The sequence below is a fragment of the Carcharhinus amblyrhynchos genome, chromosome 20, assembly GCF_965287045.1.
Source record: "Carcharhinus amblyrhynchos chromosome 20, sCarAmb.v2.hapA, whole genome shotgun sequence".
NCBI classification, from domain to species: Eukaryota; Metazoa; Chordata; class Chondrichthyes; order Carcharhiniformes; family Carcharhinidae; genus Carcharhinus; species Carcharhinus amblyrhynchos.
Window position 1 is genome coordinate 29319061 of NC_137343.1, and position 21919 is coordinate 29340979.

The following is a 21919-nucleotide window of genomic DNA, read 5'->3' on the forward strand; positions in this document are numbered from 1 at the left end:
ATTTGTTATGCTACTTTTCCTTGGGAGAAAGAATGAATCAGGTTGGACTATTTGGCACAGTGGCCAAATTTTCTGACTGATGGAACCTGCCATAGGAGATGCAGTGAGTCAGCCATTGACCAAGATTCCAACAGCAGGTAAGGCCAGAAAATCCTGGCCAGTGTATCTAATCATAATTGGGGTGGCACAATGGCACAGTGATTAGCACTGTTGCCTCACAGTGCCAGGGACCCAGGTTCAGTTCTGACCTTGGCTGACTGGCTGTGTGGAATTTGCTTGTTTTCTCCGTGTCTGCATGGGTTTCCTCCAGGCAGTCTGGTTTCCTTCCACGGTCGAAAAGATGTGTGGGTTAGCTGGATTGGCCATAATAAATTGCCCCTTGGAGTCAGGGGGACCAGGTAGGGTAGACGCAAGGGGTTATGACGATAGGGCCTGGGTGGGAATGTGGTTGATGTAGACTCGACGGGCTGAATGGCCTCCTTCCACACTGCAGGATTCTATGATTCTTTGATTCATTTAATTATGGGGAATGCATAGAAATGATAATTACCCCAGGTGGTGTATTTGTTCACAAAGATGACAAGGGCACGACAGTCAGCGATCTTACTTGCATCTCATGCAGTTCAACTTAAAAATAATTGTAAGCAACCCAACAGAACAAATAAATACAAATCACGGTTACAGGACGTACCCAATGCTGCTCTGCTGTTTTCTTCAGCTCGTCTGTGAATGCCACCAAAAACCTGACAATTAAAAAGTTTTCAGAAATGGAACATTAAAAAAGGATTCATGAAGACATCATTTCAACATCTTGAACTAAATGGATGCTAGAAATCATAAAAAGTCATGCTTCAAAAACAAAGGTGAGAAAACAGATAGGAAATTTAATTATCAAAACTGCAGAGTTATAGACAGCTCCAGGGGTTATCTTTAATAAAATCCAAATCATCTCCTGGCAGCTGAATGAGACAAAAGTGGCTGAAGGAATTTCTACTGCAATCATGTAAATCTGCTGAGAATGAAGCTGTTTAATCAAAGTGTATGCTGAGCACAGAGCTCCACTAATAAGCCTCCAGTCATAATACCAATGACTTTCTAGCGACTTTAACAAAAATATCCATCACACAACCAGTGGGTGTCAATAGGAAGACACAGAGATAGATACCATCTGTGATGACACATAGATAGATACAATCTGTGATGAACTAAGCCTTTGATAGCTTTGTTAGACCAGGCTAATTATTTCAATAGTTCTCAGTCCCATCAACCAGATCATGACTTTTTAAAAAATAATTACTATTTCCAACAGTACTTTGATGAGACTTGTAATTCAGCATCATATGCATTCATAGCAATGGCACAGAATTGCAACTGCTGAAATAATTTTATTGAAAGAAGATGCAACATTCCGAATGGTAAATTTTATATGTCACAGAAACATTGCTTGCAGATTGCTATTTCCATTAACACAAAGATGCATGGAGACTGAAATGGGACTTCATTTCTGAATGCTATACTCAAATGTGAATTTTCATTAACTTGTCTGTAATAAACAGAGATAGCGTGTAGTTTTGTAGTAATTACATAACTTGTGAATAATATGCTTCGATGCACATTATTGAAGAACTGAAGGAGCAGCTTAAAAGGTTCACAATAACACGTCTGGCAATAACCTAAATAGTCCATTATACCAGTTATGGAGTTCCAGTGAATTCACTGGTAACGAGAACCATTATAAATTAATTACTGAGTAGCTTTAATGCAGCAAATATGTTCCAAGGCACTTCATGTGTGGATAAACAGATGGTGTCCCAAGGAGAGGTTCCATAAATTACGTAAGAAATAAGAGCAGGAGTAAACCATCAGCCACTTACTGAGCCAACTCTGTTATTCAGTATGATCATGGCTGACCTTCCACCTCATCTACATCTCCATGCATTATCCCCGCATCTCTTTATGATCCAAAACTCTGTCATTCGTTGTCTTGAAATATTCCATGAGCATCCATTGACTCCTGGGGTAGCGAATTCCAAAAATCCAAAACCCCTGGAGTGAAGAAACTGCTCCTTTCAGTCTCAAATGGCCAACTTCTTCTTCTAAGACAATGACGCCAAGTTCTAGATTCCTCAGCAGGGGGTACATCCTCCCAGCTTCCATCCTATTAAGCCCTTTAGGGTTTTATACAATCAATAAACCATCTCTTATTATTTTAAATTCTAAGGAAAATAGGCCTAATCTACTCAACCTCTCCTCATAGGACACTTCCCTCATCCCAGAAATCAGTCTAGTGACTCTTTGTTGCAGTTTCTCCAAGACACATATATCCATTATCAGGTAAAACTGCACACAGTAGTCTGGGTGTGGACTCAGCAAGACTCTTTAAAACATTAGTAAGATTGCTTTACTCTTATATTCCACTCTCTATCTAATAAAGGTTAACATTCCATTTGCATTCCTAATTACTTGCTGAACCTGCAAATTAACATTTTGGTGATGTATGTACAATAACACTCCAGGCCCTTCTGAATACCAACATTTCACTACTCCTCACCATTGGAAAAGAACATTGGCTGCGCTATTTTTCCTTCCAAAGTGAACAGTTTCACACTTTGACAATAAATTTCATCTGCCATGTTCTTGCCCACTCACTGGGTGAAATTCACTTGCTCTTATCAGTGGGTTCAATGGTGGGTGAGGGAAAGAATTTGGTGGGTGGCTCAAAAATTGGTTTATTATCAGTGTTAATTTCCTTCAAAATATTCTGCAGGGGTCCTCCATGGCGGATCTGAAAATCCACTGGAGGCCAGCGTGTCACTCATTTTCATCTCGCCAAAGGGACGCAGACGATGGCCTCACCATCCATGCCCAATTCTCCATGGGGCCAATGGAAAACACACTGATGCAAAATGCATTTAGAACAATGCCTGAGGCTGCCTCTGGAGTTCAGGATGGAGACTGATGGCAACCCTGGACGCCAGACCACCACAGAAAGTGGACTTCCCATATTTGGTGTCCTGGAGTGGGTCCATCTTCCAGCCTCAGATTGTTCCTCAAGATGTATCTTCATTTCCAGGAGATCCACCTTCTTTCTTCAGTATTGGTTCAGTGATGTTGACCTCCTTTCCAATATGGCACCCAGATAGGATTGCAGACAATGCATAATTAAGCCAGCCTGCCACAGAATATGGCGCATACATCTGGTTGCATAATGAATAAGTCAAGGTCAGAAGATTTGGCATGTCTCCCCGCCGGCCTCTGTGGCGGGAAGTACTTCATGTTTCTATCCCTCCATGGGACTTAGTCCCAAGATGGAAGAATTCTGCCCACTGCCTATATTCCTTTGCAGCATCTCACAGCTCATTTCCCATCTAACTTTATATTGTCACCAAACCTAGATACTCACTCCCCTCATCTTAGTCATTGTAAAAAGCTAAGGCCCAAGCATGTAGCCTTAGTGTTTTGCTAACAGCCAGAAAATGGTCTGATTATTTCTACTTTGATTTCTGTCAATAACCAATCCTCAATCCATGTTAATATATTAACTTCAAGCACATGAGCCCTAACTTTATGTAATAACTTTTTGTATGGGGCCTTATTGAATGCCAGATTCATATGGCACAGATAGAGGCTGATCAGCCCATCCAGTCTATGCTGTATCTTTGTAATATGTTTTCTGAACATTCACTGGTTCTCTCGTCTACATTGTTTGTTACAGCTTCAAAAAAAGCTCTTAGCAGACTTGTCAAACATGATTTCTCTTCCAGATATGCACATTGACTCTGTCTAACCAGATCGTGATTTTCTAAAAGCTCATTTGCCACATCCCTAATAATAGATTCCTATTTTCTCTCTCCCTCCCTTTACAGGTTACATTTACTATCTTTCAATCCATGGGGATTTTTCTAGAATCCAGCATGCACTACCTCTTTTTAAAATCCTAGGATTCAAGCCATCAGGTCCAGATTTTTCTAAGTCTCATTAATTTCTACATGACTATTTCTTTATTAACAATATATTTTAAGTTCCTCATTTTCACTAAAGCTTTGGTTCACCACAATTTCTGAAAACATTGCCTCTTCCCAAAAGCTTGGGTGACCCATATGTAAATAAAAATTGAAATGCGATGAGCTATGTTGCTTGAATAGCTGGATGTGCTAGTCTTGTCCTGGGACTGCTTGATACCGTAACTAAAATAGGAAGACTTCCATTCTCTAGCACTATTGTCCTTCATTTTGAGCACAAAAAACTATCTTTACCAGGTGTATACAGATAAAAAGAGAGGCATTCAAGATTGATTCACCCACTTACAAACAAAAACATCAAAACTAGCAGCAGGTTCCATGGGTTTTCTTACTGTTGTTAATTCCGATTTACAGGTTCTAAGTTTGTACAATTTACCACCAACTCCCCACAATCCCCTCCCTTCATCACAGGAGAAAATAATTACCTGGATTTCTGCAGGACAGCCCCCATAACTTCACGCTTCTTTTCATCCTTGATATCTTCATTGATATCTGTTCCACCAAATATAGCACCACATGGGACTCTACTGTCTAAAAGAATTGGAATTTTTATTTATTTGCAATCTAATTTCCTTGAACTTCCACTTTACTGCTTCACATTAGTAACATACAATAAGTAAAAGAAATAGTTTCTGGACTTCAGCTAGTTATGCTGATGTGTTATGACACCATTATTCAAAGTGGGAGAAACACAGAGGGAAAGAAGAAACAGGAGGGAAGAGGGAGAAAAAAGAAAGAACCTGAAAACATAAAAGGAGAGGATTAAGGTGGTGAGAGAGAAAGGGAGATGGCAGGAATAGGAGGAACAGTTTTGGAAATCAGTAAATACTCCACTCTTAACCCAAAGGGAAAAATGAAGCTAGCATATATAAAACAATAGGAATACAGAATGATCAATGATGGCACAGTGGTTAGCACTGCTAACCTCACAAGGACCTGGGTTCAATTCACAGCTCGTGTCACTGGCTGTGTGGAGTCTGCATGTGCTCCTCATGTCTGTGTGGGTTTCCTCCAGGTGCTTTGGTTTGTTCCCATAGTCCAAAAGATATGCTGGTTAGGTGCGTTGGCCATGCTAAATTCTCCCTCAGCGTACCCAAACAGGCGCTGGAGTGTGGCGACTAGGGGATTTTCACTGTAACTTCATTGTAGTGTTAATGTAAGCCTACTTATGACACTAATAAATAAATTCTAAACTTAAGCAAATTGAAGGCAGCTGATATGCGTACACAAGACTGAGTGATAAAAAAGTAAGACAAAAGAAAAAATGAAGCTCTGAAAAAGTTAGAAAATATTATTCTGCTTTCACAGGTGGCACAGTGATTAGCACTGCTGCTTCTCAGCTCCAGCGACTTGGGTTCGATTCCTGACTTCGGTCACTGTCTGTGCAGAGCTTGTACATTCTCTGTGTGGGGTTTTCTCCAGTTTCCTCCCACAGTCCAAAGATGTGCAGGTTAGGTTGATTGGACATGCTAAATTAATCTTTAGTGTTCGGGGTTGTGATAGATCAGAGAGGTTAGCAGAGTTACTAAGCGAGGATAGGGCCAGGATGGGATTGGTGTCGGTGCAGACTCGATGGGCCAAATGGCCTCCTTCTGCATTGTAGAGATTCTATGATTCTAGATCTTCACATCAGATATGCAGATACTGAAGTGGTTAAATCATTAAGTACAGCATAGCTCCCTGGGATGCTGCAGCAAAGGTGTTTTTGAACAGTTCCCACACTTACAGATGGACGGCACAAGCAAGCTACACAAGGGATAAGAGGTTGGAAACTCTGATTAACACAAGGTGGTAGCCATGACAGCAGGTGGTGATGTTTGGTTGGTGTAACTCATACAGATGTACCTTGTTAGTTATTAATCATTATAACCAGACAAGCATATAGAGGCTGTAACTGGTAAACCATATTCACCTGACATAATTGAAGTAATCAGAACTATTTGTTGTAACCGGATATCAATGACTTCAGAATAAATGTTTAGTTGTAATTAGTCTATGTAAATTATGTGTAAGCTAACTAAAGGTATAATTGCCACTATCTTGTTTTGTTCTGGGAGCTTGCGAGCCACATGGTTGATGATTAGCTCCCATGTTATACCTTGAAATAAAGGTTAACTATAAAACTCCAAAAGCTTTATCTGGTCACTCAGTGGAGATGAGGGTCAGGGATAGCTGGGCTGTTATTATCTGCCCCAAATTCCCCAATTGGAATACAAGTAGAAAAGATTGTAAAAAGATAAATGGCATTCTGGGTTTTACACAACAGAAAAAATAAAACATGGAACCGACAGTGAATTTGTGGAAAAACATTGGTTTGAGCATTGAACCCAGTTCTGGGCACCCCAATATAGATACAATTAGAGCCACAGAAAGATAAGGCGATGATTTAGCAAAATTATACGCGGAACAAAACATTTCAGCAATGACCGAAAATACTGTTTTATTTCCTCATGAGAACACAATGGATACTATTCTGCTAAAGGGAGAAGACGAAGGAAAATTCTGATAAGGACATAAATAATAGGTGGCCATTTGGGCCCTCAAGCCTGCTCTGTCATTTGTTAAGTTCATGGCCATTCTGACCGTGATTGCTATTTTCTTTTCTATTCCTTTACCTCCCTTTTTGATCAAGATTCTATCAAACTAGACCTTAAAAAATACTCAAGGACCCTACTGGGGAAGAGAATTCCAAAGACTAACCAAGTCTCTGAGAGAAATAAATTCTCCTCATATCTGTCTTAAAACCTTATGTCCCCTAATTCTTGATTCCCCAAGGGGAATAATGGAGGCCTGACCCCAATATTATCCTCCCACCAGCAGTTTCCTGGGAGAAGAAAAAAAAAGTGTTTAGAAAAAGCCAAGGCCAATTGAGGACAATAGGATTTCCAGGAGACAAAAAAAACTACAAGACATCACGCAACATCCCACCAACGCTATCAGACCCCTCCAGATACTCATCCGATTCTCTTTTTATAGTTTGGAGATTAATTACACCCACTATCAGACCTACAGAAAATGCCAAAAAGGTCAATTAATTGCTTGGAAAAGAGAACTTATCCAGTATCTCATCTAGATCAATGCTTAAGGTAACCGTACTCATCCCTTGTTGTCAATAATCAACTTATACATATAATATCATGATGTGGATTGTGTAGTCCTTTCATCATCTTAAATACTTCAATCATGTCCCCACAAAGTTCATCTTTATCTAAATTAAAAAGATCCAGCACTTCACTAAAGACTTCATTAAAGATTTTCAAGCTAGGAATTAACCCTAATGCCTTCCTCGAAACCTTTTTCAGCACGTCCTTTTTCATAAAAGAGATATTAGTAACATAGACATAAAATTTGCTGAGTGACAGGAAACAGAGAGCAGTGGCTAATGTATGTTTTATGGCAGGACGATGGTTTGTCATGGATTTGCAGGGATTGGTATTAGAAACCCTGCTCTATATAAATGACCTTGACCTTGACATACAGGGCACAGTTTCAAAATCTGTAAACGATATAGAACTTGGAAGTATTGGGAACAGTGAGGAGGATGTTATAGGACTTCAAAAGGCTAGGTTGATGGAGTAGGTGGTCAAGTGGCAGATGAAATTTTAATGTAGAGAAGTGTGAAATGATTTATTTTCATAGGAAGAATGCAGAGACAATATATAATAGAGGGCACAATTGTTTAGGGGGTACAGAAGCAAAAGGACCTGTGTGTACGTGTTGTACAAGTCACTGAAGGTGACAGGACAGCTTGAGAGCATTAAAGCATACAGCATCCTAGACTTATTAATGGAGCTAGAGTACAAAGGCAAGGAAGTTATGTTGACCTTTAATAGAGCACTGGTTCAGCCTCAAGTTGAGTATGGTGTCCACTTCTGGGTGTCACACGATAGGAATGTTGTGAAGGATTTACGGAGTGCAAAAAGGATTCACGAAATATCTCTGTGGATAGTAACTTTAGTTATGTCAACATATTAGAAAGATTGGGACTGTTTTCCTTGGAGAAGAGAAGATTAAGAGGAGATTTGATAGAGGAATTCAAAATGATGAGGGATCCAGACAGAGTAGAGAGCGCAAAACTGTTTCCATTGGTGGAAGAGTCATAAATGAGAAAGCACAGATTTAAGGTATTTGACAAAAGGACCACAGAAACATGAGGAAAAACATTTCATGCAGCGAATGATCGAGATCCAGAATGCACTGAGAGTGTGATGGATGCAGATTCAATCAGGAGAAGAAGGAATTTGATTATCTGGAAAAGAGGAATGTGCAGACTGAGGAGAGAAGGCCGTGGAATGGCATAGATAACTTACTCCTACAGAGAGCCAGAGTAGACATAATAGTCTTCTCTTGTGATTCTATGCTTGATCAGACCGAATCAAGATCTTGTGCAAGGACTCTCTCTCCATCTCACTTTCCAGAGTATGGTAAGAGCTGATAGTATGAAGACAGACCGGTGCAGGCTTGCATTGCACTACTCCCTGGCTCACTGAATGTGAAAATATGAACATTTACTCCATTATTGACAGAAAACACTATGTAGGTTATAGCTGATATATTCCTAATCGTTAATATATGAAGATATTCTACCTTGCAGTGGGTTCATAGGGGCCTCACCAATGAAACACAAATTGTCTTCAGGTTCATGCATTTATAACCCACTTTTCAGGGAATAAACATTCCTTAGCCAAGACATTTTTCTCGTAGGATTTCTTCCTCGAATCTCTGAAACTGCTAACCATTTTGCAATTTATTTTGCTGCACATATGAAATGTTTCTGCAGTGTACTAAGATTGAGATTGCTGCCAAAATCACAGTAGTGAGATACAAATCTCATAAAATACATTGGCACAGCTTAGTACAAGTTCATAAATTAAACCCTTGATGAGTCTCCATTCTATATTTAATAGATTTGTAGTTTTCACAACATCCCTACTCTTATTTTAGACTGGGTTGATAAACAGCAATTTTTCACTGATCTAGGTTGTTAGGTCAGGATATTAAGAAGTTGATAACAGGAACCATGATTTAGACAAAATTAGTGTCAGGAAAACAAAGGTAATTTTAAGGGATTTAAAAGAAGGAACTGAAGACACTGTTGCTACGTTTGCAGATGATACAAAGATATGTAGAGGGACAGGTAATACTGAAGAAGCAGCGGGGCTGCAGAAGAACTTGGACAGGTTAGGAGAGTGGGCAAAGAAATGGCAGATGGAATACAATGTGGAAAAATGTGAGGTTATGCACTTTGGAAGGAGGAATGGAGGCAAAGACTAATTTCTAAACGGAAAAATGCTGAGGAAATCAGAAGCACAAAGGGACTTGGGAGTCCTTGTTAAGATCCTCTTAAAGTTGACACGCAGGTTCAGTCAACAGTAAGGAAGGCGAATGCAATGTTAGCATTCATTTCAAGAGGGCTAGAATACAAGAGCAGGGAGGTACTTCTGAGGCGGTATAAGGCTCTGGTCAGGCCCTATTTGGAGTATTGTGAGTAGTTTTGGACCATGTATCTAAGGATGGATGTGCTGGCCTTGGAAAGGGTCCAGAGGAGGTTCACAAAAATGATCGCTGGAATGAAGAGCTTGTCGTATGAGGAACGGTCGAGGACTCTGGGTCTGTATGTTGGAGTTTAGAAGAACGAGGGGGATCTTATTGAAACTTACAGGAGGCCTGGATAGAGTGGACATGGAGGATGTTTCCACTAGTAGGTAAAACTAGAACCAGAGAGCACAACCTCAGGCTAAAGGGACGATCCTTTAAAACAGAGATGAAGAGGAATTTCTTCAGCCAGGGAGTAGTAAATCTGTGGAATTCTTAGCCACAGGAGACCAGATCATTGAGTGTCTTTAAGGTAGAGATAGATAGGTTCTTGGTTAATAAGGGGACAGGGGTTATGTGGAAATGGCAGGAGGATGGGGATGAGAAAAATATCAGCCACGATTGAATGGCAGAGCAGACACGATGGGCCGAGTGGCCTAATTTTGCTCCTATGTCTTACGGTCTTATTTATATTGGTAAATATCAGAAATAAATAGTTTTAAGTGGGTTTAAATCAGTATTTCTGCAAGGGTAAACCTATAGTTAGATTCATGCTAGATAAAGATGTATGTACATGTGGGGGGTTGATCATTTCAAACTGTATTTCTATTGTGCTTAGAGAAATAAAAAGTAAACAAGTTGGCAGAAGCATAAAATTGTTGCATTAGCAATTGGGAGCACCTTTAAAGTAGGAAGGCTCTTTGAATTTTTTTTAGCTAGATATGTTGCAGTTGAAGATAGGAAGCTGGGAAGTGAACATCTCTCAGCTCTGGCAGAAGAAATACTGGACAGGACAAGGGGGCTGCAGAAAGAACCAGATAAAGTCCAGATAAACAGGGGATGGGAACAGAAAGAATGTCTCATGAAGACTTAAGTTAAAGAAATGGAGACCAAAATGTTAAACAAAGTATTATTCAGGAGAATCCAAGGTGAAAGATGAAGAAAGTATTGGGAGTTGAAGAGACAGCTCCAGTAACTAGAGCAGGAAAGCAAGACTTCAGAGGTAAATCAAAAGTTTGGTGCTATTTTAATACTATCTGAGAATTGATAGTTAAAGCAATTGTGAAGAGTTTGTGCAACAAATAAAGAAATAAAGGAAAACCCTAAGGCTTTTTACTCTTATGTGAGAAATAAAAGAATGACCAGGGTGAGGTTAAGGCCAGTCAAGGGTAGTAGTGGGAACTTGTGCACAGAATCAGATGAGATAGGAGAAGCGTTGAATGAATACTTCTCTTCAGTGCTCACTGAGGAGTGGGCCATGTTTTTCAGGATGAGTGTGAGATACAAGCTGATAGGTTGGAGGAGGTAGATGCTCTGAAAGAAGATGTAATAGCAATTTTGAAAAACCTGAGGGTTGATAAGTTCCCTGGGCTTGATGGGATTCATCCTAGGATACTTTGGGAGGCAAAGGATGAGATTGCGGAGCCTTTAGCTTTGATCTTTGGGTCCCCACTATCTATGGCGATTGTGCCAGAGGACTGGACAGTGGCGAATGTTGTTCCTCTCTTCAAGAAAGGAAATAGGAATGACCCTGGTAAGACCAGTTAGTCTTACTTTGGTGGTCGATAAGTTAATGGAAAGAGTCCTGAGAGATAGCATTTATGGCCATTTGGAAAGATGCAGCTCAATCCAGGATAGTCAGCATGGTTTCGTGAGGGGTAAGACCTGCCTCACAAATTTGATTGAATTCTTTGAGGAGTTAGCTAAGTGTGTAGATGAAGGTAGAGCAGTTGATGTCGTATACACTGATTTTAGTAAGCCGTTTGATAAGGTTCTCTATGGTAGGCTCATGAAGAAAGTAAGGTGGTGTGGGATTGAAGGAAATTTGGCTGATTCGATAAATAACTGGCTGTCTCATAGAAGACAGAGAGTAGTGGTGGAGGGAAAATTTTCAGACTGGAGACCAGTTACCAGCGGTGTACCATAGGGATCAGTGCTGTGTCCGCTGCTATTTGTGATTTTTATCAATGACTTGGAAGAAGGGACTGAAGGGTGGGTTAGTAAATTTGCTGATGACACCAAGATTGGTGAAGTAGTGAATGAGGTGGCGGGCTCTTGTAGGCTGCAAAGAGACATTGATAGGATGCAGAGCTGGACAGAAGCGTGGCAGATGGAATTTAACCCTGATAAGTGCGAGGTGATTCATTTTGGTAGGACAAACTTGAATGCGGATTACAGGGTCAACGGCAGGGTTCTGAAGAATGTGGAGGAACAGAGATCTTGGGGCTCATGTTCATAGATCTCTGAAGGTTGCCACTCAAGTGGATAAAGCTGTGAAGAAGGCTCATCGTGTTAGTGTTTATTAACAGGGGGTTTGAATTTAAGAGCCGTGGGGTTATGCTGCAACTATACAGGACCTTGGTGAGACGTTTGGAATATTGTGTGCAGTTCTGGTCACCTCACTATAAGGAGGAAGTGGAAGCATTGGAGAGAGTGCAGAGAAGATTTACCAGGATGCTGCCTGGTTTGGAGGTCTTATGAGGAAAGGTTGAGGGAGCTGGGGCTTTTCTCTTTAGAGCAGAGGAGGGTGAGAGCCAACTTCTTAGAGATTTATAAGATGATGAGGAGGATAGAGTGGATGTGCAGCGACTATTTTTTTGGGTGGATGTAGCTGTTACCAGGGGGCATAACTTTAAGGTTCATGGTGGGAGATACAGGAGGGATGTCCAAGGTAGATTCTTCAGTCAGCAAGTGGTTGGTGTGTGGAATGCACTGCCTCCTGTGTTAGTGGAGTCGGATACTTTAGGAACTTTCAAGTGGTTATTGGATAGGCACATGAAGCACACTAGAATGATAGGGAGTGGGATAGCTTGATCTTGGGTTCGGACATAGCTCAGCACAACATTGAGGGCCAAAGGGCCTGTACTGTGCTGTACTGTTCTATGTTCTAACAGTTGAGGCAAAGGAATCCTGAAAGGTGAGGTGTAAAACCTGAAAGCAAATCGTTGGTGGAGGCTGCTGAGTGAAAGCTTTGTTTAAAAAATTTGAAAGTGTGTATCCTTTTGAAAGCAGAATTTGAGGTCACTCGTTTGGAAGCTGGAATTCAGTGAGACAAGGTGGCTCACAATTTATGAATCATCTAGTGGGATTTTGAGAAAGCCACAGAAATTCACTCAGGTTCAGAAATGGAATGTCTGACTACAGCTGACCTGTGTGTTTCTGAGACCGTTATAGCCTAAGATATACTGTGTAATCCGTGTTAACCCTAAAATCTGTGCATATTTATGAAGCCAAGGGGGAGAGCATTGTGTCATAATCAAATTTTTCTTGTGTTAGTGTGGCAAAACATCTGTGGCATAAGAAGCAAGAATACGTAGAGGAAGTCTAGATGTTCTTATGCATAAGTATATTGAATGTGTGGATGAAACACTGCAGGATAACTAGCTGCTATATCAAACAATATAAACATATTAAATCATTTGACGAAAGCTGCAGTGTTAAAACAACCCAATGCCATAGTGAGTGGCTGTAAGGTCAAGCTGGGATCTGATTATGTGATCAGTAGGGGCCTCTGATGCATATATCAAACCATAAGGGGAGAACAACTGCAGAGTCACACCAAAATCTCCCAATAAAGCATGTGTGTCCTAGCTGGAGGACATAACAATGATAAGGACAGAGAAGATAGCATTAATTTGTTGTTTCAATCGAGTGGGAACAGGATGATATGTTTCACCCAATTTGCATTCCAGTCGGGAACACTTCTTAGCTCATGCAGGGAGGACGTAATTCTCAGAAAATGATTTTGTTACATGGCTAGCTAGAGAGATAAGGCCATCCTAACTCAAAGGATAGAATCCTTAGTTAGACATTCATGACCAAGGAACAAGAGGAGATAATGACCTGCTTAGCAGAGATACCCACTGATCCCACCCAAGGCCATAAATGATGAACCTGCTATTCGTAACCAAGGTGCAGAGATAACTGCTGATCACTCAGACATGTCCACTTTGACTAACAGCCACTCCAATCAGATCAAGGTGATAACGTACGTAATCAATAGCCTTTAGGATTGGATTGTGTCCGGCCGCGATGGGCCAAGTCACTGCATTAAAGTTGATTTTCTTTGCCTCAGTGGAGTTGCATTTGGACTTGTCCTGTGACTTCTCCCCAATGGCGTGAGAGCTCAATAAACTGTTTGATGATTGGAACAGACCCAAGTGTGGAGTGATTCCTCTGAACGCATTCACGCTAACACATGTTTACTAAGTGCTTTTATTTCTTGTTGTTAAAACTAATTAGCACTCTGTTCCTCCACCTTCTCTCTTAAAAAAAGATTAAAAGTTGCACCCTTTTGAGACAGGGTTCCATTTCTGTCCAGTAGTTGTAATAACTGCGATTGTAACACTAGGCAAATATGCAGTACGAGAAAACAGTACGTCTGAGTTCAACCATTTCACAATAATAAAAAGTCAAAAGAGGAAAATCAAATATATTTAAGATAGCATGATTTACTTTTAACTTCTGCAACTTTATAATCAGACTTAGGAAAATCTATTTTCCCATAGTTCAATTTAATGTTTAAACATAATCACCATTTTGTTACGTACTGAATTTTTGTTGACTTTCATTTACCAAATTCAGAACACAATCTAGAACCTGTTTCAACAACACGAGCTTACCTTACCTAATAGCAACTTTCCTCCTTTGTAGAGATGGATTATCAAAACTGCTTCAAATTTCTCCTCAGATATTAAGTCTGAAACTTGGGAGGGTGACTTAAAATCAGCAATATCTCTCAGAATACACACATGGTCGCCTCTGCTTTGTATATATCCGCTATAGGACAGAAAGATAAAATTAAGTAAAGCTTAAATTCTAGTAAATATTAAGGCTGTGCTTACTAATACAGTTTATTCATAATTGTTTTAACTATTTCTGTGTCAACAAAACACAACTTTTAGGTTGTGAACTGTGAGGAAAATCCAATAATATTAATTCACTGCATGTTTTGTTTCATCATTTTTCTGTTAATAATTACCCATTTCGGACTAGGGTTCTGCAAATATTTTTCCACATTAGTTTCCTGACCACTTATGAATTTTTGCAGCTTTTGGTTTACTGTTTCCCTGCTTTTGGGTTCGCCATTTCCCCTTTCTATTTTCTAAACATTATTTTCAACTTTTAGGTTAACCAGTTCCCTTTACAGACATCCTTGCGTGCATTTTATGACTTTCTGGTTAATCATATCCCATGTTTTACTGATTTTTGCTGAAGGGACTTTTACAGAAATGTTGCTGTGCATCTACAAAGTTTCAAACTAATTTAAACAAACCAAAAAACACAGTTTTAATCAAATAACTAATTTTTGTGACACAAAAATTGCTTGCATTGTGTTACAAAAGTGGGGTGAACCTTGAAAGATTGAGAACTCTTGATCGATCACACCCCCCACTTCTATCTTGTATACGGCTGAAAGACTTAAAGATTTGTATTTGAGACAGCCTTTGACCAGCTCTTATCGCCACAATTCTGTGGCTGGTCCCTTTAAGTTTCTGGTCAGTGCTGCCCAAGTCTAGGATGTTGAGAGTGGAGGATTCAGTGATGTAATACCATTGAATCTCCAGAGATTTTTTTTTAATCCATTTATGGGATATGGGCGTCATTGCTGGCCAGCATTTACTGCCCATCCCCTAGTTGTCCTTGGAAGACAGTCAACCACATGTAGGCTAGGCCAGGTAAAGGAGGCAGATTTCCTTCCTTGAAAGGACATTAGTGAACCAGATGGGTTTTTCCTACAATCGACAATAGTTTCATGATCAATAGATTCTTCATTCCAGATTTTTTTAAATTGAATTCAAATTCCTCCATCTCCAGCTGAGTTACTGGATTAATAATCCAACAATAATACCACTAGACTGTCGCCTTCCTTTATCCTTTTTTTTAGATATAGCTATAGTTTGGCACTTGTGCAGTGCGAATGTTACTTGTTACTTATTAGGTCAAGCCCGAATGTTGTCCAGTCTTGCTGTACACAGACACGGACTGCTTCATTGTCTGGGGAATTGCAAATAGGCCTGAAAGCTGGTGATCCTAATGATAGAAGGAAGGTCATTGATGAAGCAGCTGAAGGTGCTTGGGCATAGAACACTACCCTGAGGAAGTTTTACAGTGATGTCTTGAGGCTGAGGTGATTGGCGTCCAAACACAACCATCTTCCTTTGTGTCAACCAGTGCAGAGTTCTCACCTTGATTATCATTCACTTATAATTTACTCAGACTCCTTGGTGTCACATTCAGTCAAGTTCGGCCTTGATGTCACCCTCACTTCACTTCTGGAATTCAGCTCTTTTGTCCATGTTCGGATCAAGGCTATGTTGAGGTCTGAGCTCAGAGTTCCTGGTGAAACCCAAGCTAAGCATCAGTGCACATGTGGCATGTGATTACATTGTTGGTGACATCTACCATCATTGAGAGTACACTGATGGGCAAAGGTTGGCTGGAATTGTTCTGCTGTTTGTGGAAAGGACACACTTGGGCAAATTTTCACCTTGTTGGGTAGATGCCAGTGTTGTAGCTATACTGGAATAGCTTGGCTAGTGATAGTTAGTTCTTGAACACACAACCATGTTGGGGCCCAAAGACTTAACAGTATTAAATTGGCTTAAGACTGGCTTCTGTTTTGGCAGGGATTTCAGGAAGTACCGAGATAAAATTATGAAAGCTTTGTATCATTGCAAGTTCTTCCCTTTTTTGATTTGATTAACTATTGTCATATGTATTAGTATACAGTGAAAAGCATGCCGTTCATCGAGAAGGAAACGAGAGAATGCAAAAATGTAGTGTTACAGTCATGGCTAGGGTGTAGAGAAAGGTCAACTTAATGCGAGATAGATCCATTCAAAAGTCTGATGGCAGCAGGAAAGAAGATGTTCTTGAGTTGGTTGGTACTATCTTTTTCCCAAAGGAAGGATGAGGAATGTCCTGGGTGCGTGGAGTCCTTAATTATGTTGGCTGCTTTGCTGAGGCAGCAAGAAGTATAGACAAAGTCAATGGATGGGAGGCTGGTTTGTGTGATGGATGGGACTACATTCATGGTATTTTCTTTAAATTTGCAGACATCACTGCACTCCTCAAACAAACAACTCTTGACCCTTCCATCCCTGTAGATTAGGCACTTCATCTTCAACTTCCTTTTCCTCTCCAAAAAAGTCTTTGAACATTATTGTTGCTCTTCTAACTCATGCCCTTCTTCCCTGCAACTTCAAGCTTTAATCTCTCCAAACCTGCCAGAGTACCAAATGGCTCTGATCAAAGCCACAGACGGCATCCCACTTGACTGACAAAGGTACACCTCTCCTAATTCTTCCTGACTCATCTACAAGCAAGAGTCAGCACTGAGGGAATGCTCCAATGCTAGAGGGACAGTACTGTTGAAGGGATAATACTGAAGGAGTGCTGCACTGCTGAAGGGATAGTACTGAGGGAATGTTGCAATGCTGAAGGGATAGTACTGAGAGAGTGCTGCAGTGTCATGGGGCAGGACTGAGGAAGTACTACAGTCAGAGGGGCATAACTGTGCTGTACTGTTGGGAGGATTGGGTCGCTACTATTGATTAAATGTATCCCTGGAGGTTTCATCAGATGACTTGCTCCCACACTCCAGCCATTAGTTGGCCAACATATCCATTCTCGTGATGCACTGCTATCGAAAAGCGTCATTATCCAATTTGATGGTGCTTGACTGTCAGCCTGCTGCACCCCTCCAACCCGCCGCCCACTTTTCAGTGTCCTATAATTTTTCTCAAGGCTTGCACAGAGAGTATCCTGGAGATTAGACTTCGATTCTAGTAGATTCCAAGCCAATCAGATGGTCTCCCCGTAGAATCCCTATGGATTTCCTCCAGGTACTCCGGTTTCCTCCCACAATTCAAAGAAATGTTAAATTACACCTTAGTTCAGGGGATTAGCTTAGGGTAAATATGTGGGGCTACTGGGATAGGGCCTGGGTGAGGTTGTTGACGATGCAGTCTTGATGGCTGAATGGGCTCCTTCTGCATTGTGGAACCCTTACAATGAGAGTCAAAATGATTGCAGAATCCCTACAATGTAGGAGTCCATTCAGCCATCAAGACTGCATCGTCAACAACCTCACCCAGGCCCTATCCCAGTGGCCTCACATATTTACCCTAAGCTAATCCCCTGAACTAAGGTGTAATTTAACATATCTTTGAACTGTGGGAGGGAGCTGGGGTACCTGGAGGAAACACATGTAGACATGGAAAAATGTGCAAAGTCCACACATGCAGTCACCCGTGCCCAGAACTGAACCCGGGTCTCTGGCACTGTGAGGCAGCAGAGTTAACCACTGTACCATCGTGCCGCCCATTTAACAATCCCATCCCAGGATCTATCCCCATAACCTCAATCCTATCAGAGGGGTAGTACTGAAAATCAGATGTGTGTTTCTACACTCAGCCTTATCTGGGCTCCTACCCAGGACTAGCTGTGGGCTTTCATACAGTTTGCAGTTATGGGTGATCTTTGCTGCTGGTCACCAAACTCCTCTCTTGCCCGGATTCGTCTTTTCAAAAAACTGGCAATGTTGCTGAACAATTTTCACTGCTCCTAACTGGAACTTGTGTCTTCCAAAGTTTCGTACAACAGACCAAGGAGAAATTAAAGCAATGAGTGCTTGAGAGTCAAAATGATTGCCTTTTGCACATTCTCCCGTGTCTGCATGGGTTTCCTCCAGGTGCAAAGATGCAAGTTAGGTTGGTTGGCCATGCTGAATTGCCCCTTGTAACAGAGGGATTAGCAGGGTAACTATGTGGGATTACAGGAATAGGGCCTGGTGGGATTGTGATTGGTGCAGATGTGATGGGCCGTATAGCTTCCTTCTGCACTGTAGGGATTCTATGGATTCTATGATAAGGGCATGTAAACCAATTCAATACTTTCTTCCGAAAGCAAATTCAATATATATTTGATAGAGAAAATATTGCAGAGACGGGGGGAAAAACAATACTTACAAGGTTAGTCTTGGAATGAGATAGTGGAAACTCGATGGGCTGAATGGCCTCTTTTGTTCAATGATACAGTTGACTGAACCATCCATCTTCAGTGTTCTCTACTGTCAAACAGCTGGCTGGGACTGTACTTGCGTGGTTGTCTACTTCGACTGGCATCCGAGTGGCAAAGGGGATAACTAGTTTACTGCCACTTTGTGCCAATGCAGCACCTAGCTGAATTGCCTGGGTTAGTTAGTATTTTCTAATTTACTTAATTAATATTGACGCAAGGCACAATGCTAAAAATCATCCAGTTTTCAGATAATTCTGTATTTCAGGGCAGCCATATTTGAGACACTACACTGCAGTTGAAGATCAATCTGTTCCTGGTGTTCGATAGAATGATTAAAACTATTAACACCCAGCATTTATACAGCAGTGTTAACGTTGAAAAGCACCATCAGTCGCTTTCTAGGAGCATCGCAAAAAAAAACTGACAGCAAGTCAAAGGAGATACTGGGGGAATAATGAAAGCTAGCTCAATGCAGCAGGTTTTAAAGGAGGGTCTTGAAGGACCCAAGCAAGGACAGGAGCAAGGAGCTTTGGGCCAAGATGACAATGGGCAGCCATCAATAGTGGAGGGAAGGAAGCCTGGGGAAATCAAAGCGGTCAGAATTGGAGAAGCAAGGTTCTTGGAGGATAATAAAGCTGGAGGTAGTTACCGAGATTGGGAAGGAGGGGGAAAGGCCATAAAGTCAGAGAGATGTACAGCATAGAAACAGGCCTTTCGGCACAACTTGTCTATGCGGACCAGGTTTTCTGAACTGAATTAGTCCCATTTGCCTGTGTTTGGCCCATATCCTTCTAAACCCTGCCTAGCCACGTACCTGTCCAAATGTCTTTCAAATGTTGTAACTGACCTTAGCTATTTACCTTATTTCTGCCCCTCATGATTTTATAAATCTCTATGAGGTCACCCCTTATCCTCCTACGCTCCAGGGAAAAAAGTCCCAGCCTTTCCTTATAATTCAAACTTTTCAGTTCCGGTAACATCCTTGTAAATCTTTTTTGCACCTTTTCCCAGTTTAATAACATCCTTCCTCTGAGATTGCCATTGTCTAACTGCAGGAAATTGTGGCTCACCCAAGACCAGGTGTTGGATTAGCAAGCTGGAAATATAGAGTTTGAGAACAGTGATGCTAGATGGAGCCGGGTGTTGTCAGGGTACATGTGGAACCCAACGTCACAACCTTCGATAATGAATACACAATATACATTAGGATAGGTTGTTGGATGACTCTAGAGGCAGTGGTGCAGAAGGGAAGAGGAGATCCCATTGCTCGAAATGCTCTGACTACTGCTGAATGGGTAAAAGTGGAAGGAAGTAAAGACAGTTCTATAAAGCAAAAGAATGGATGAAATGTGCAGAGGAATACCATGCAAAGGATGAGGAGTGGTTGAGAAGGCCAAAGAAGGTTAGCACATCACAGTGACAGTCAAGGAAGATGTCTATGATTAGGACCATTTCAGCGCAGGCACAGAACTGAGTGAGGCTAATGGAACACTAAGTTGCAGGAAAGATGAACTTGAGTGACAACACATTCAAGACATTTGAGGAGAAAATGAAGCTTGGAGATGGGGCAGCAGATTACAAACACAGTCAAGATAGAGACCAGGCCCAGAAAAATAGTAAGGAAAGAGCAAGAGTGACGACTGGGGGCAAAGATGAGAAAGTGGCTGAATTGATTGACAGACATGGACACTTTATGGTGCATAAAGGGTTGAAACGGGCATTGTGGGCCATCAGCAGCAGAATTTGTAATTTTTTTGTAACATGACTCTCAATCTAATATTACCATCAAGCCAAAGTGTCACCCTGATTCAATCAGCAGTATAGGAGAGCATGTCAGGAATAGCAACAGGCCATAACGAAAAATGAGGTGTCAAGCTGGTGAAGCTACAACACAGGACTGGGTATGTGCTGAACAGGGTATGCAGCTACAAGATCACACAACCAACAGATCAGATCAAAGCTCTGCCATCCTGCCACATCCACTTGTGTATGGTGGCAGAAAATTAAAGAACAATAAGTGAAAGAGCGGATTTTCACAGTAATTTCATTGCAGCTTTAATGTAAGTCTACTTGTGAAAGTTTATAAGTAAACTTTAAAGCTGCATGAACTTCCTATCCAGAATGATGACACGTGGAGGTTGGAGATGGGCAGTAGATTACAAACACAGTCAAGATGGGCACCAGACCCAGAGAAAAAACAAGGATAGGAAAGAGCAAGTGTGACAACTGGGGGAAAAGGCAAAGATGAGGAAGTGATTGAACGGATTGACAGACATTCTTTGTTCAGGAATGCAGACTTGCGGATCCATTTCCTTTTCTCACTGAGGTCTTCAGCCAATTCAATATATACCAAAGGATATTAGAAAAAGCTGAACGTACTAGATACAGCAAAGTCTCCAAGGATCGGAACATCCCATCTGTAGTAAAGATGTGTATTCCAGAACTAGCTGTGCTTCTAGCCAAACTGTTCCAACACTGCTACAACACCAGCAACCATCTACCAAAGTGGCACATTACTTAGGTATGCCCTAGTCACAAAAGACTGGCTTAGATATATCATGCCACTTATTACCCTCTTCTCAAAGTGATGGAAGGGGTCACCAATATTACTATTAAGTTGAACTTGTTCACCAAAAACCATCTTTCCATTGCTCAGTTTGCATTCTGCCAGAACCAGCTAGCTTGAGATCTCATTACTGCTTTGGTCCAAACATGAGCATTAAACTTGACCTCGAGGCAAGGTGGAGATGGCTGTCCTTCACATTTTGACAACATTTAAATGGGTGTGGCATCAAGTAACCCTAGTAAAACTGAAGACAACAGGAATGAGCAGGGAAAACATTCTACAGCCAGAAACTATTGTGGTTGTTTGAGGTCAATCATCTCAACACGAGGACATCACTATAGGAGTTCCTCAGGAGCAGTGTCGGAACACAACCATCTTCAACCACCATCACAAGATCAGAAGCTTGTTCAGTGATGATTGCAGTGTTCAAGTCAATTCACAACTCCTCTGTTAAGGAAGTTGTCTGTGCCTGCATGCAACAAGATCTGGACAATATTCAGACCAACAGCAAATAACAATCATGCCATGGAAGTTCCCTCTTAGAAAGACAGGCTATTCATCTTCCATGATATTCAACAGCATAATCATCATTAACTCCCCCATCATCATCTGGAGGTACCACAGACCAGAAATGTAACTGGACTAGTTATATAATTAACAGGTCTACAAGAATTAGTCAGAAGCTGGATATTTTCAGCAAGTGATTCATTGACTGATTCATCAAAGCCTTTTGATTATCTTCAAGGTAAAAGAATCAGAAGTATGAAATGCT

General features: G+C 41.1%; 1 protein-coding gene across 2 annotated transcripts in view; it reads right to left on the minus strand.

Moving 5' to 3' along the window:
• The window catches only part of glt1d1 (glycosyltransferase 1 domain containing 1), an 84911-nt gene that overhangs the window by 60359 nt on the left and 2633 nt on the right, over positions 1–21919 (minus strand). Inside the window, exons 1-4 of one of the 2 annotated variants that reach the window (XM_080208355.1) lie at positions 18530–18810; positions 14185–14336; positions 4448–4553; positions 692–743 (exon numbers count right to left, since the gene is read on the minus strand). In XM_080208355.1, coding sequence (XP_080064481.1) covers positions 692–743; positions 4448–4553; positions 14185–14336; positions 18530–18615 — 396 coding nt within the window. In that variant the 5' untranslated portion in view covers positions 18616–18810. Of the gene's footprint in view, positions 1–691; positions 744–4447; positions 4554–14184; positions 14337–18529; positions 18811–21919 lie in introns of those variants that run through there. The other variant, XM_080208356.1, reaches the window with a different exon arrangement.